This window comes from Pristiophorus japonicus, chromosome 12 (genome assembly GCF_044704955.1).
Source record: "Pristiophorus japonicus isolate sPriJap1 chromosome 12, sPriJap1.hap1, whole genome shotgun sequence".
NCBI lineage: Eukaryota > Metazoa > Chordata > Chondrichthyes > Pristiophoridae > Pristiophorus > Pristiophorus japonicus.
This window is the reverse complement of record NC_091988.1, coordinates 48,694,798-48,712,104: the sequence shown is the minus strand read 5'-3', so window position 1 is coordinate 48,712,104 and position 17,307 is coordinate 48,694,798. Positions and strand designations below refer to the sequence as shown.

Genomic DNA, 17,307 nt, shown 5'->3' with positions numbered 1-17,307 from the left:
CGTCCCATACCATCGAAGTTACCTTTCCTTAAGTTCAGGACCCTAGTCTCTGAATTAACTGTGTCACTCGCCACCTTAATAAAGAATTCTACCATATTATGGTCACACTTCCCCAAGGGGCCTCGCACAATAAGATTGTTAATTAGTCCTTTCTCATTACACATCACCCAGTCTAGGATGGCCAGCCCTCTCGTTGGTTCATCGACATATTGGTCTAGAAAACCATCCCTAATACACTCCAGGAAATCTTCCTCCACCGCATTGCTACCAGTTTGGTTAGCCCAATCTATATGTAGATTAAAGTCGCCCATGATAACTGCTGTACCTTTATTGCACGCATCCCTAATTTCTTGTTTGATGCTATCCCCAACCTCACTACTACTGTTTGGTGGTCTGTACACAACTCCCACTAGCGCTTTCTGTCCTTTGGTATTCCGTAGCTCCACCCACACAGATTCCACATCATCTAGGCTAATGACCTTCCTTACTATTGCATTAATTTCCTCTTTAACTAGCAACGCCACCCCACCTCCTTTTCCTTTCTGTCTATCCTTCCTAAGTGTTGAATACCCCATGTTGAGTTCCCAGCTTTGGTCACCCTGGAGCCATGTCTCCATGATGCCAATTACATCATATCCGTTAACTGCTATCTGCGCAGTTAATTTGTCCACCTTTTTCCGAATATTCCTCGCATTGAGGCACAAAGCCTTCAGGCTTGTCTTTCACAGATGTTTCAATGAAGGACCCGATGTTCCAGTCCTGAACTCCAATTGAAGGGGTGGAAGCTGCCTGTGCGTGAATTTTTTTAATGTGTGCTGACCGTTGCACATCAGCCACCACACGGGCTTGACAAAGCTCGGCCTTTATCCAGTGGCAAGGGTTAACCAGGATGACTGGAGACCTGCTCTGCTGCACGGACCTAGTGCGCACACATAGCGCAGTGTGTGCAGGCCCGTGCTGCCCCTGGCCCCTCGGCTCTTCTGGGCCCCGTACCCTCATTCACCACACTTCTGCCATGATCTCTCGCCGCTCCTCCGCCACAAACATTCGCTGCACCTCCGCCATGAAGCCTCACTGCTCCTCCGCCACAAAAGCACTCGACACACCTCCGCTTGTGAACATTGACTACGATTAGCATCAGGCTTTGCTGTGCTGCTACCCTTACTTAAATAGCCAACTGAAAGTTCATTGTCTGTCCATGGTTAAGGAATGGCTACTTGGGCAAAGGTAATAAAGGGCTGTTGCCATTTGTAGAACCCTACCTTAACATCTTCAGAAACAAGGAAAATGTATTTATGTAACAAAAAAGAAAGACTTGCATTTATATCGCACCTTTCACGGTCTCAGGACCTCTCAAAGCGCGAGACAGCCAATGAAGTACTTTTGAAGTGCCGTCACTGTTGTAATATAGAAAATATATGATTTTATGGTTGTAAATGCATTTCTTGCAAAGTACAATATATAGTTGACTGTTACTTGCCTTTTTCATCTTTCTGATTGATGTATTGATTATTATATTTTCTTCAGTGTGGATCACATCACTATTCCATCACGCTGTGGAAAAGGTGTACTGCGACGAGTTTCGGAGGTCTTTGATTGCTGGTTTGAAAGTGGAAGCATGCCATACGCTCAAGTTCACTATCCCTTTGAAAACCGAAGAGAGTTTGAGGACAGCTTCCCAGCAGACTTCATTGCTGAGGGAATTGACCAAACAAGAGGATGGTAAAGAAGGAATTTCTACTGCAGCAATTTAATTGTCTTGTCTTGTGAGTCGTTCCATGAGCATGTTATGATGTTATAGTATTTGTCAGAGGAACATCGGTATAACAAAGGATTGAGACTGATGATTCACTGAAGCTGTTATTTAAAATTAAATGCCTTGATGAATTGCATTTGTCCACGGGTGGGAATAGAACATATTTCACTTCTTTTGACCAGTTTATGCACACCACGTTTCCAGGTCCTGTAAAGCTTGGTTAAGTTCTCCCTATATTGGCCCACAAAATGGGGCAAAAATTGTGGTCAGAGTCTTCCCGCAGACGGATGCCTCCGACCAGAAAAAAAAAATCCGAAAGTACCTGGTGGTCCCGCTTCAAAGTAGACTTCAGGTCCCAGGCCTAGATGCGCAGCCCAGCAGAGGGGCCCACACATCCCAGGAGCGTAAGCGCTTCCAGGGATCACGAGGGCCTGGACCACCAATCACAATATGGTATTCTCATTCATAGTAATGGGAGCTCCAAGCTCCAATTACTATCAATGAGAATACTCCTAAAACCGAAATAAACGCACACATACAAAAGAACACTTCACTATTTTTAAAGTAATAGAAATTAAATTAAATTTAATGTTTTATAAAAAATATTAAAATTATTTTTTTGAATTAAAAGTGGGCAGGGTTTTTAATATAAAAATAAGTAATAACATTAAATTTTTCTATCTTTTAAAACTCTTACGCTGCTTTTACCAGGCGTAAGAGTTTGAAGGACATACGTTGCCCAACTCTCCGCCCGTGAAGGCCCTTCTCCCAGGGAGGCACGTTTGACAGATTGCAAGTGGCGGGTTTAGGCGCATGCTCCTCACAAGCCTAAACCCGGAACTTGTGGAGTCTCTTCGGGTGCGAGCGCACATCATACACACCCAGAGAGGCCGCAATTTACGGCCCATGTTTTCATCGCAGACTTTTATTGTACATATATATTTCCATTTATGATATTTCCATTTTTCACATCAGCTACCTTGCTGGTCTCTAAATGAAATTTCACAAATAATGTGAAACTTTGGTGTGCTTGAGTGCTGTGAATTTAATCCCACTGGAAATACATTGAGATTGAGACTACCCAAGCTCATTCAATGTGAAGAACATTAAACAGACATAGTTGTGTAATATAATTGAAGGCTGAATTTGATCAAGAAATACAATAAATGACTGTCATATTTTGATTTCAAAATGCTACAGTTTGGAAACAAAAAATGTTGTAATTGAGAAAATATGCATTTTAAATTCTGTTTGCAGCCTCTTTTTGTCAGATTTGATTCAACAGCTGACTATATTGATTAGTGAAATTGTTTCTGCCTGTGAAGATACTGCAGTGTGTAAAGGAAAATATTGGTCGGAAAAATGTTTAATGCAGGATTGAATATATTTTCTCCATTCATAGAATCATAGAAAATTACAACACTGAAGGAGGCGATTAGGCCCATCGTATCTGTGTCAGTCAAAAAAGAACTATCCAGCCTAATCCCATCTTCCAGCACTCGGTCCATAGCCCTGTAGGTTATGACTCTTTAAGTGCACATCCAAGTTCTTTTTAAATGTGATGAGGATTTCTGCCTCTACCACCCTGTCATGCAGATCCTCACCACCCTCTGGGTGAAATTTGTTTTCCTCAACTCCCCTCTAATCCTTCTTCTAACTACTTTAAATCTGTGCCCCTGATTATTAACCCCTCTGCTAAGGGAAATAGGTCCTTCCTATCCACTCTATCTCGGCCCATCATAATTTTATACACTTCAATTAAATCTCCCTTCAGCCTCTTCTGTTCCAAAGAAAACAAACCCAGCCTGTCCAATATTTCCTCATAACTAACATTTTCCAGTCCTGGCAACATCCTCGTAAATCTTCTCTGTACCATCAGAACATGAGAAATAGGAGCAGGTGTAGGCCATTTGATCCCCTCGATCCTGCTCCACCATTCAATAAGATCATGGCTGTGAGAATACCCTCTCTACTGCAATCATATCTTTCCTGTAATGTGGTGACCAGAACTATGCACAGTACTCAAGCTGTGACCTAACAGTTCAAGCATAACCTCCCTGCTCTTATATTCTATGCCTTGGCTAATAAAGGAAAGCATTCGTATGCCTTTTTACTACCTCATCAACCTGTCCTGCTACCTTTAAGGATCTGTGGACATACCAAGGTCCCTCTGTTCCTCCACATCTCTCAATACCCTCTCATTTATTGTGTATTCCCTTGCCTTGTGTATGTGTATGAACTGCCACAACTATTCTAAAAATAAAAAAATAAGCACCACTGTCCCCTTTCAAAATGTTCACACCCATGTTTTTTGAGCAGCTAATCTTCCTCCATAATGTTGTGTAAACTGTGCTTCGTTAAATCTTTTCCACCTCTCAGCAGCAGTGTTGTCTGTGCACATGGTTTTTAAAAATGTCATTGTTTTTAAGTAAAATTATATACTTTGTATGTGAATAGATGATTAGTCAATCTCCTGTGGCATTGCACACAGGGAGTCGAGACCAAGTGTGGTCTTAAAGTGAAGCAGATTTAGAAGGTGGAGATAATCAGACTGGGGGGCACAGATGTAATTCAATCCCCAAGTTAAAATCATAGGTCCCAAATTTCCCTAGCCACTTTTTCTGGCGCCCTCACTTGAGCTGCGCCGCTTTTGTCCACCTCCAAGCCCGCCGAAAAAAGTCCTCCGTATTTTGGCTGCTCCCCAGCCTCTCCTCGCCGTGGCACAGCGTGGCCGAATGGATTGGGGGCGGAGCCTGGGGGCGGAGCCAGGTCCCGGTGCTGAAAACAGTGCCGGGACTTCTGCACATGCGCGCTAGAATCTGTGCGCATGTGCAGTAACTCCTGGCAGGCCGTTTCTGCAAATGCGCGCTGCAAGCTGTGCGTGAGGGGCCGAAGCATACCGTCCCTAGCCCTGGCCGAATGGGCTCCCTCATCAGCGGCCTGCTGCGTTCCCTAAGGTAGGACTTCTATTTTTAATTTGTTATTTACTGATTGATTTTGGTGCTTTAGGTGCAGGGTTCCTTCTAGTGTTGTTTATTGTTTGCTTATTACTTTGGTCTTGGTGCTTTCGGGGCAGGGTTCCTTCTATTTTATTTGTTAATTAATTGCTGTTTACTTTTTGTGCTTTGTTTGGTGTTTGGTTGTACTTTAAATGTAGTTACTTGCGCCAATTCCTTAACTTAAGTCAGGTCTTTCTGTGTGGACAAAAGTGGAAACATACGATGCCCTAAGTTAGTTTAGTACAACTTTTTTCTGGCCAAATTGGCGTAAATGGTGTAAGTGGCTGGAACGCCCCCTTTTGGGAAAAAAAACTGACCTAACAAAAAACTTAACTAACTCACTGATACTGCCGCAAATTAAATGGCCATATTTGCAACTAAAAAGATTCACCAGAAAAATCAAGTTACACCAAAAAAAACGGTACAACTCATGGGGAAATTTGGGCCCATACATTCTCCCCTTATATTTCCGTTTAAATTTCTACGTGCACATTTATAATGGAAGCTGCCTATAGAAACTTGTTTTACTGTAGTGACGCCCTCACACTAGTGGTGGTGCTGCAGCACTTCTACTGGCAGGAGAGTTGATGATTGAATTTGGCACTAGCCTTTAGTCTTCAGAACCAGACCAATTCAAAATTTTGAAGAGAAAACCGTTGCTTCACTTCCTGACCAATCCAGCTTCCTGTGCAGCTGTTTTTCTTCATACCTATCTTGGCCTCTGTTCAGAGACTAGCTGATGAATTACATAGAATTGACAGCACAGAAACAGGCCATTCGGCCCAACTGGTCTATGCCGTATTTATCCACACGAACTTCCTCCCACCTAACTTTGTCTAACCCTTTCTGAATATCCTATTCCTTTCTCCCTCATGAACTTACCTAGCTGCCCCTTAAATGCATCAATGCTATTCGTCTCAACTACTCCACGTGGCAGCAAGAGTAACTACTCTGTTGGTAAAGATGTTTCTCCTGAATTCCTTATTGGATTTATTAGTGACGATCTTATATTTGTGTCCTCTAGTTTTGGACTCCCCACAAGTGGAAACATCTTCCCTGCGTCTACCCTATCAAACCCCTTCATAATCTTAAAGACCTCTATGTTTATAGAGAAAAGAACCCTAGCCTGTTCAGTCTTCCCTAATAATTATAACCTCTCAGTTCTGGTATCATCCTTGTAAAACTTTTTTGTACCCTCTCCAAATTACCAAAGAAGTGTGCTAAAATTATTGGAGTTGTATTTGTAGAAATGTTTTTCCATTTCTTTTGTTTGTCCTTCAGCTTTTAACTTCATGGCCCTGAAATTGCGGTTGACGGCATCCCATGGGCGGATGCCTCCGACCACAAAAATATTTACGAATGTACCTGGTGGTCCCGGAGGAATGCAAACTTCTGCTCCCAGCACAGAGGCCCACGTATTCCAGGATCGTATGCGCATCCTGGGATCTCGTGGGCCTGGACCACCAATCACAATGTATATTCTCATTGATAGTAATGGAGCTCCCATTATCAATGAGAATACCCCAAAAATCAAATCAAACACAAACATAAATTAAAAAACACTACTTTTTAAAAAATTAATAGAAACTGCATTAAATGGCTTGGAGAAAAATGTATTTTTTTTAAATTAAAAAAAATGTTTTAATAGTGTTAAAAATAAACTTACCTTCATTGACTGGATTTTAATATAAAAATAAAAATAAGTAATAACATTTATTTTTTCTATCTATTAAAACTCTTACACTGGTAAAAGCAGGCCTTACGCCTGCTTTCACCAGGCATAAGGGTTTGAAGGACATTTGCTGGGCAAGAGTTCGGCAAATTGCCCAAATCTCTGCCCGCGAAGTCCCTTCTCCCAGGGATGCGTGCGATCTGACATTTTGACAGATCACAAGCACCGGATTCAGGTGCATATGCTTTGTGCGCCTAAACCCAGAACTTGCGGGGCCTCTTCGGGCGCGTGCGCACATCGTACACACCCAGAGAGACTGGAATTTCAGGGCCCATATTTCTACACCTTATCTCTGCACTGTGATTAAAGATAGTGTGGGCAAAGTATTGAAAATGAACTAGCTATGGAAGGGCTCAAGCAATGCATTGGGAAGATAAAGCATCTCTGACAATTGTTTTGTTATCTGCTCAGTAGTGGAAACGGTGAGAAGAGATGGTATTCACAAGACAGAAAGAATAGATCAAATTCATCGAGCATAATGTTGCATTTATAGGATATGAGTTATAAAGACATTGAAGTTCTTTGAATAAGAGACCATTAATTTAATAGAAAGAATGCTTAGGTTTTCTAAATGTATGAACTGTTTCCTTAGGTTTTATACCCTACTGGTACTGTCTACAGCTCTATTTGGCAAACCACCTTTCAGGAATGTAATCGTAAATGGTCTAGTACTGGCAAGGTAAGACAGTCTCTAATATTTCTGCATCAATAATCATTAAAATTGTGTTTGAATTTTCAGCATTATCAAGATGCCTATATACCGGCAGCAGGACAGTCATATATAAATAGAAGACTCATTTATCTGAAGTTTCAGGGTTCAGGTTAATGCTTTGCATTATATACACATTGATCACTCATCATCAAATGATCCAACTTTTGACAAGCTCTAATGTAACCTGTATCAACTGTAATTCATTTTTTTCAGACACTATTGTTGTAGTCTGGGAGCAGTACTAGAGAAGTTGAGGATCATAACAGATGTACTCTATTTTTCCCTCCCTTCTCCCTGCTTGGTCAGCTATTTTCATGTGTGGAGGTATCCATGGTGGTGGGGAGGGTGATAATAGGAAAAGGCTGAATCAGCTAAGAGCTTGCCCAGTTCCAAACACAGCCCAAGTATTATCTGTTCAAATATTCTACAGGGACTTTGTACTATTTGTGCCAAGTTAAGGGAAGTATTGGTTTGTTCTATGCCACAGTAAGAAAATTCAGAGTCGCAAATCTAAGTCTAACCTGCATGCTTTTGGGTGGATCCCGAGGGTAGTCGGCTAATTGCAATGCAACAGCGTTTGGTAAGATTGTCAAATGTAGCAACTTCCAGGACACTTATCCAGAATGGCTGGAGGCAAGGTAGGACTGGAATATGTCTTACTTGTGCCATTGAGGCCAGTGTTCATCTAAGTGAGAAGATAGAGTCTGTGCCGGGTTGAATAAATTCTGGGCATTATTTTGGACACGTTCCTTTGCATTCTGCTGTATCTGGAGGTCAAAAGAAGGTTGCTTCAATGCCCACTGCAAATTCATCTCCTGTGATGGAGTGAAATAGGTCACAAACTCGGGACTCCCATGAACTTTCTGTTTTCTGAGGACATATGGTGCAGAGAATAAAAGTCTTTCTGCAGAGGGTTTCTTTTAATATTTGGCATAGATGTTGAGTGGTATGTTGTAGTAATTCAGGCTCTGGAGGTAAGATAGATTTAAAGGTAACAAGAAATCTTAAGTAAGCTGGAGTTTGTGGACCAACTCTTGAAATATGAACTTTTGATTTTACTGAACTTGAGACAAGTCAATATAATATTTAAGTCCCAAGGGAGAAATTTTGCCAAAGAAAATTAATTTTTACCAAAGTTGAAAATAGGATTGGATGTTTGATGCTATTAAATTAGGACGCAGTGAAGTTGAATTCAACACTGATATGATCTCATCAGAATTGGAATTTGAAAATACAGCTGCCTTAATAAAAATCAAGCTGGAAATAAATTATTTGTTTCTATTTTTCAGTTCAAAAATGCTTGCAATTTTTAATATGTCATCAGTGAGCCATATTTCTTTTCTCATCATTTAGTGATGGTCAGAAAATGAGCAAACGTAAAAAGAACTACCCAGATCCACTTCATGTTGTAAGCAGCTACGGCGCAGATGCACTGAGGTGAGATGTATTTCCTTTTATGGCAGTGTACTTGGTTTTTAAAAATATTTCCAGCAAATGTTGAGTCATTGACTTCAGCAGCAAATGAGAGATGCACATCAGTCACCAGCTCCGTTATTATTGTATCATACAATTACCAGGACATTGGTCTTTTCTCGACTAGCAATTCCTATGATCTTAAGTACATTTATTCAAGTGATTTGAGATGTCGAAGATAAATTGGGTGTGCAAAAATTAAAACTCGAGTATTCAGGAGTTGTGCATCACATAGGCTAATCAAGGATAATGTGAGGGAAGCAAACTAATAGCAGTTTGCCTGTCCAGATAATCTGCAAATAATGTTATCACATTTATAAAATTTTTATTAATAACATAAGAAATAGGAGCAGGAATAGGCCATTTGGCCCCTCGAGCGTGCTCCACCGTTTAATAAGATCATGGCTGATCTGATCATGGATTCAGCTCCACTTCCCTGACCGCTCCCGTAACCCTTTATTCCCTTATCGCTCAAAAATCTGTATCTTCGCCTTAAATATATTCCATGACCCAGCCTCCACAGCTCTATGGGGAAGAGAATTCCAAAGATTTACAACCCTCTGAGAGAAGAAATTCCTCCTCATCTCAGTTTCAAATGGGCGGCCCCTTATTCTGAGACTATGTCCCCTAGTTTTAGTTTACCCTATGAGTGGCAATATCCTCTCTGCATCCACCTTGTCGAGCCCCCTCATTATCTTGTATGTTTCGATAAGATCACCTCATTCTTCCAACCTACTCAACCCATCTTCATATGTCAACCCCCTCATCTCCAGAATCAACCTAGCGAACCTTCTCTGAACAGCCTCCAATGCAAGTATATCCTTCCTTAAATACGGAGACCAAAACTGAATGCAGTGCTCTAGGTGTGGCCTCACCAATACCCTGTACAGTTGTAGCAGGACATCGCTGCTTTTATACTCCATCCCCCTTGCAATAAAGGCCAACATTCCATTTGCTTTCCTGATTGTTTGCTGTACCTGCCTACTAACTTTTTGTGTTTTATCCACACGGACCCCCAGGTCCCTCTGTACTGCAGCACTTTGCAATTTTTCTTCATTTAAATTATAATTTGCTTTTCTATTTTTCCTGCCAAAGTGGTTAACCTCACATTTTCCCACATTATACTCCATCTGCTAAATTTTTGCCCACTCACTTAGCCTGTCTATTTCCCTTTACTGTTGGTGCGTCTGTCCTCCCAGGGGATTTGCAAGATCTTGCGGAGACATCATTGGTGGTATTTCTCCAGCGACTTGAGATGTCTACTGTACATGGTCCATGTCTCTGAGTCGTACAGGAAGGAGGGTGGGTATTACTATAGCCCTGTAGACCATGAGCTTATGACCATGTAGACCAACGTTAGCGTCCTCGACCAGGCCAACATCCCCAGCATTGAATCACTGACCACACTTGATCAGCTGGGCAGGCTACATTGTTCACATGCCAGACAAGAGACTCCCAAAGCAAGAGCTCTGCTCGGAACTCCTTAAAAGGACACCCTCAAAGTCTCCCTGATAAAGTGCAACATCCCCACTGACACCTGGGAATCCCTGGCCAAAGACCGCCCTAAGTGGAGGCAGTGCATCTGGGAGGGCGCTGACCACCTCGAGTCTCATCGCCGAGAGCATGCAGAAATCAAGCGCAGGCGGCGGAAAGAGCATGCGGCAAACCTCTCCCACCCACCCTTTCCCTCAATGACTACCTGTCCCACCTGTGACAGGGACTATGGTGCTCATATTAGGCTGTTCAGCCACCTAAGAACTCATTTTTAGAGTGGAAGTCTTCCTCGATTCCGAGGGACTGCCTATGATGACCATATCCCTTTGCAGATTTTTTGTGTTCTCCTCACAATTTGCTTTCCCACCCATCTTTGTATCATCAGCAAACTTGGCTACATTACACTCGGTCCCTTCATCCAAGTCATTAATATAGATTGTAAATAGTTGAGGCCCCAGCACCGATCCCTGCGATACCCCACTAGTTGCTGCTTGCCAACAGGAAAATTACCCATTTATCCCGACTCTCTGTTTTCTGTTAGTTAGCCAATCGTCTATCCATGCTAATATATTACCCCCAACCCAGTGAACTTTATCTTGTGCAGTAACCTTTTATGTGGCACCTTATTGAATGCCTTCTGGAAATCGAAATACACCACATCCACAGGTTCTTATCCACCCTGCTGGTTACATCCAATGCAGCCACTTCTTTTAAGACCCTAGCATACAAGCCATCAGATCCAGGGGATTTATCTGCCTTTAGTCCCATTATTTTACCGAGTACTACTTCTTTCGTGATAGTGATTGTATTATGTTCCTTCCTCCTTATAGCCCCTTGATATCCACTATTGGGATGTTTTTGGGATATTGTTTCTCCTTGTCCATTAAAGTACATCAAAATGGCACCCAAAGTTCAAGCAGATTCCTATACCTTTATAGTATAACATAAGCTTACCTATGTTTAAACAAATTGTATTTTGTATATTTCCCTACCTCTTTTTATCGATGTTTAAAATGTTTTCTTCCATTTGGTGTTTGCCCATGACTGAGATTGATAATATGTAGAAATGTAGTCACTATTCCACATTCCATCCCTCTTTCGCGCAGTCACCTGGTATTCCAACCTATTTTGCTTCAATTCACATTATGGTAGAGAACACCAGATTTGTTGATTTATGAAAATGGGCAGGGAGCAAACCTCCAATTTTTGTTTGCAATTTGTTGCAGTCAGTTAATGGACTCCTCGTTGCCCCACGTTTCAAATCAACATGATGATCAGTTCATATTGATGGCTTATTTGTGTAATATGACTAAATAGACTGGTTGAATAAGCCCCCTTAAATGCCCCTAAAAATCTGACATGTTACGATGAAAAAGAATAAAATCTCCTGGTCTCTTTGAAACCTGTCATCATCAGAATGTGACTTAAAAACATTTACAAACCTAATTTATAACTTTGGTGGTTTTATCAATTGTATGGTACTTTTTGCCACCTCTGGTTTTAAAAAATAGATGATTGTGTACATGATAGTCTGTAGAAAGCTAAATTTTAGGATTTTTCATATTTAAAACGTTAAAGTTTCAAAAAATACTGCAAGTTGTGACTAATGCATTTTAAATGGATGTATTCTGTCATGTTAAAGTTTGAAGTAACCCAGAAGGTAAAGTCTGTTAAACATGATTAAGCTGAGAATTTATGATTGAAATCCTAATATAACATGGCATCATGTGCCTAAAAGTAAAATATACTTCTGTGATTGAGTGGTAGTATTTGTAAAATGATGAATGATGTTACATAGCCAACAATTTTAGCTTGAGGAATTATTTTGTTGTAATGAGTTATAATAACATTATTTAACTGGACTGTATTTACCTTAATTGTTTAACAATTTATATTTAATCTAATGTTTTAATTATCTAAAAGTCACTATAATTATTACCAGACTATTTTGTAGTTTGGGCACACCTTTGAAGATAATTAATCTGTATTGAGTTTCTCATATATACCTATTTTAATTTGTTTGTTGCGCTGTTGCAGATTATTAATTGAATTTGTCACAAGTGAAATATCCTGCAATGGTAATTGCATTTATGTTTGAAAAATGTAGAATATTTGCAGTACTTTGTGGCAAATTTAGTATCGAGGTTATTTGAATTCAGTGTTTGACTATATATGCCATCCTCCATAAACTTTGTAAACATTTTTTTCAGGCTGTACCTTATCAATTCCCCTGTTGTCAGAGCAGAAAATTTACGGTTTAAAGAGGAAGGAGTGAGAGATGTTCTCAAGGATGTTTTCCTGCCTTGGTACAATGCATACAGATTCCTTGTTCAGAATGTTCAAAGATTGCATAAGGTACAGGAGTACGTTTATGTGAAATTCCACAAGTCATATACATTACAATCTCTACATTTTGGTTTGTTTCAGTATACTTGCACTGAAGTGTATAGATTGGAATATTGGCTAAATGTCATAATTTTATATTTTAAATATTAAAAAGTTATAGTGCAATATAAAGTGTACTGACAGTTATTCAATTATTTTTAATCATTGGTAAATTTCTTATTCCAGGAAGAGGGTATACAATTCCTTTTCAATGAAAGCACAGCTGAGGACAGTGGCAACATCATGGATAAATGGATTTTATCATTTACACAATCCCTCATCCAGTTTTTCAAGGCAGAAATGGAAGGTAATCATAAATGTGAAGATGTAGTAAAAAAATTCTGTGCTAATCTTCCATATTCTTTTCCAGGATATTTTATAGACCCTTGAACTATCACAAAAACAACAACTTGCATTTATATAGCTCCTTCCATGTAGCAAATGTTCACAAGGTGCCTCACAGAGGGAGCAATCAAGCAAAAATGGATGCTGAGCCAAAGAGGGAACTATTAGGAGAGATGACCCAAAGCTTAGATAAAGAGAGGGTCTTAAAGGAGATTGAGGAGGAATTCCAGAGCATAGGTATCAATGCACTGCTGCCAATCGTGGAGCAAATTGAGGGAGAGAAGCCCATGAGGGAAGAGTTGAGGGAACAAAAAGTTTGAGGGGTGGGATGTGAGGGCAGAGGAGGTTACAGAGGTTGGGAGAGTTGAAGCTATGAAGGGATTTAAACACAAGGATGAAACTTTGAAATTGGAGGCATTCAAGGAGCAGGAGTCAACGTAGGACTTGGTGCATGATAGTTTGAGTGATAGGCACCCATAATTTCTTGATTGGGAGTGAAATGCTGAACTGCTGGAGTTACTTGACCATGTTAGATACTTTTTGAAATTATTTTAAAAGGAACTTTTTCTATAAATGTTCTGTGTCATAATAGAAAGGCAATTGGTGCAATCTGTTGTAAAGCACTGGTTCAATATTGTCTTACCAATATTATAAATCATTTTTTTTCCTGCCATGATCATACTTAAATGCCCAGTACCCATAGTTGTTACAACAATGTTCCTGCAAGTTATTGAGTGATGGCAAGAAATGAAAGGATATGTTTTTACTTAGTTAAAAATAAATCAATAATGAATTAACCCTGCAGTCCACATTTTGGAATTTTTTTTAGTTATTAAGAAAAATTTGGAAAATTCTCTTGCAGTGTGCAGCAGAAAGACAAAGCAAAACTCCTGTTATGAACATGCATCACCCCACAGTGTGCCAAATACAAGAGGTTGGCTGTTTATCAACTAGCATAGATGAGGTCAGTGAAGTCCACTGCCAAAGATTGTCGTACACTTTTGACTACGACTTGGGTGGCATTAAGTGGTTTTGACCCAGGAATAAATAATGTAAAACTCTTAATTTTAGGAAGGAAATGAAATTAGTGTTTAACATCTACATAGGTTTGTATCCTACAGCAACATTTTTAGACCTAACTTGAAGAGGAAAACATAATCAAAGATCATCCAAAGGTTCATAATTTAAAAAAAATGTCTGCTCAATATTTCTAACCAGAATGAAGGTGCAAAATATGTTAATTCAAGGCCTGATCTGCTTTAAAAAAAATAAATCCTTATCTAAATTCATATCTCATTACTCCTTGCGAAATCCTGTGAATTTTCCTTAGTGATGCTCATTGTAAATTGTTATACAGGTGCTGCATCCCGAATCCGGGACCGAGGCCGTTTCGGATTCTGCGTTTTTCCAGACTTTGGAACGTCTTTCAGACGTCACGAATCCGGAAACACCTGAGCCCAGGTTCGAGTATTTCCAGATTTCGGAATGTCAGAAAGGAGTGGGGGGGGGGGGGGTGGTACTCGCCGGGCTGGCCCCATCGATGAGGTCATTGGGTGGGGCCCTGCCGAAGAGGAAGTGTTCGGGTGGGGCCCCGACAAGGAGGAAGTGTTCGGGCGGCCCCCTCCGAGGAGGAGCTGGTTGGGCGGGCCCCCCAGCCGAGGAAGTATTCGGGCGGGGCCCCCCACCGAGGAAGTGTTCGGGCGGGGCCCCCTGTCGTGGAGGTGGTGTTCGGGCGGGCCGGCGAAGAGGCCCGAGGTAAGGGCAACGGCATCAATGTGACGCCCGGGGGCAGTGAGGCGAGGCCCGAGGTTGGGCAACGGCGAGGTGAAGGGTGATGAGGAGAGGCCCGAGGTTGGGCAGCGGCGGGACCTCGAGGTCGGTGGATCCGAATTCCGGAACACTTTACGGATTCCGGACAACCCTGCCACCAATCGGTCTGGATTCCGGAACTCAGGGTTTTGGACGCTGCACCTGTACTTTGTAATGCTCAATGAAGGACAGTATTGACTTCTCGATGGCCGTGTCTGAATAGATCTAAATCAACAGCCTTGAGGAAATCTCTCTTGCTCTTGGAGCTGTGTTTAATCTGGCTTGCACCGATTAAGCCACAAAGTCTAATTGAACCAAATCAGAAATCTGATTGATTGCTTCCTCTGAGGCGATGCTGTAAATGGACCTTAAATCATCCCTCCTCTCCACCAGTTCCTACCTCTTCTCAAATTCAACACAGTGTCATGTGCCTTTCATGTCTTGCTCGATCGTGAAATGAAGTTCAATGCTTCTGGGTAGTCCATCACAAAGACTGCCTATTTCCAATAAACCTATTTCTCATAAACATTGCATGTCTGCACCCCTACCTCACCTCCTGTGCTGTTGAAACTCTCATTGTGCTTTTGTTACCGTCAGATTCAATTTCTTTAGTTCTTTCCTCATTGGCCTCCTAAGCTTTAGCCTACATAATCATAAGAGCAGGAGTAGGCCATACGGCCCCTCGAGCCTGCTCCGCCATGTAATACGATCATGGCTGATCCGATCATGGACTCGGGTCCACTTCCCTGCCCGCTCCCCATAATCCCTTATCAGTTAAGAAACTGTCTATCTCTGTCTTAAATTTATTCAATGTCCCAGCTTCCACAGCTCTCTGAGGCAGCGAATTCCATCGATTTACAACCCTCTGAGAGAAGAAATTCCTCCTCATCTCAGTTTTAAATGGGCAGCCCCTTATTCGAAGATTATGCCCTCTAGTTCTAGTCTCCCCTATCAGTGGAAACATCCTCTCTGCATCCACCTCGTCAAGCCCCCTCATAATCTTATACGTTTCAATAAAATCACCTCTCATTCTTCTGAATTCCAATGAGTAGGGGCCCAACCTCCTCAACCTTTCCTCATAAGTCAACCGCCTCATCTCCAGAATCAACCTCGGGAACCTTCACTGAGCTGCCTCCAAAGCAAGTATATCCTTTCTTAAATATGGAAACCAAAACTGTATGCCGTATTCCAGGTGTGGCCTCACCAATACCCTGTATAACTGTAGCAAGACTTCCCTGCTTTTATACTCCATCCCCTTTGCAATAAAGGGCAAGATTCCATTGGCCTTCCTGATCACTTGCTGCAACCTGCATACTAATCTTTCGTGTTTCATACACAAGTACCCCGAGGTCCCGCTGTACTGCAGCACATTGCAATTTTTCTCCATTGAAATAATAACTTGCTCTTTGATTTTTCTGCCATGACCTCACACTTTCCAACATTATACTCCATCTGCCAAATTTTTGCCCACTCACTTAACCTGTCTATGTCCTTTTGCAGATTTTTTGTGTCCTCACACATTGCTTTTCCTCCCATCTTTGTATCGTCAGCAAACTTGGCTATGTTACACACAGTCCTTTCTTCCAAGCTGTTAATGGAGATTGTAAATAATTGGGGTCCCAGCACTGATCCCTGCGGCACCCCACTAATTACTGATTGCCAACCCGAAAATGAATCACATCATCCAGAACTTTACTGCCTAAATCCTATCCCACTTAGTCATCCCAATCCTCAACAGATCAACTTCAAAGTTATCATCCTCCTTGCACCCCTTCCCAACTCCATAATCTTTTTTAAAACCAACCTTTTAAACAACCTTGACCACTTGTCTGAGACCCCTTTTCACCTGCTTGTCCAATTCTGAACCACAAACTGCTTTGGGGCATTATGCTATGTTAATAGCACTGTGTAAACTGTAACTTGTCAATTAGAAGCCAATAGCTTATATTCAGGAAACTTTAAAATGAAAATGTTTAAAATGCACTTGTCCTTTGGAAGCTTCCCTACCTATTCATTGCAATTTGTAAATATATTTAACCCAATTGCGTGCAAGTGTGACACTTCGAAACTTGTATTCATATATTTAAAAAAAAAATATATATATAGTTTAAAAAAAAAATATAATGTTTTATTTAAAGCATACAGGCTTTACACTGTGGTGCCAAGACTAGTCAAATTTGTGGACATGCTAACCAACTGGTACGTGAGAATGAACCGCAGAAGGTTAAAGGTAGGTAAACTTTGAATTCCTTGGGTGGAAACAGTGGTCCTGGTGATTTATCTGTCTTAAGTCCCATTATTTTTTTATACCATTAAAAAAAATAATAGAGTACAATAAGTTGCTCCTCTTGATTTATTTTCAGTTTCCCTTTTATAGGTATTGGGCAAGAATGAGAGTTTCAGCAGCAGTGGAGTCAAGTATAGATAAATCTAGACTATGTTAACAGTGGTAATTAATAGTAGTGGTGATGGACTTGGGCATGGGGCTTTATCTTTCCATAAAAATACAATTTAGATGACCTAACTTTTAAAAGGCTACCAGTGTCTAATCATTATTGCTTTTTCGTTTCATAGGGGAGAATTTGCTGGTAATTCTGGTTAC

General features: G+C 41.0%; 1 protein-coding gene across 2 annotated transcripts in view; it reads left to right on the top strand.

Annotated features, from left to right (window-relative positions):
• Nucleotides 1–17,307, top strand: part of iars1 (isoleucyl-tRNA synthetase 1) — a 295,901-nt gene that overhangs the window by 138,355 nt on the left and 140,239 nt on the right. For both annotated transcript variants that reach the window (XM_070895389.1, XM_070895388.1), the window contains exons 16-21: nt 1,528–1,722; nt 7,080–7,166; nt 8,553–8,636; nt 12,377–12,521; nt 12,738–12,858; nt 16,844–16,935. In XM_070895389.1, coding sequence (XP_070751490.1) covers nt 1,528–1,722; nt 7,080–7,166; nt 8,553–8,636; nt 12,377–12,521; nt 12,738–12,858; nt 16,844–16,935 — 724 coding nt within the window. The remainder of the gene's footprint in view (nt 1–1,527; nt 1,723–7,079; nt 7,167–8,552; nt 8,637–12,376; nt 12,522–12,737; nt 12,859–16,843; nt 16,936–17,307) is intronic.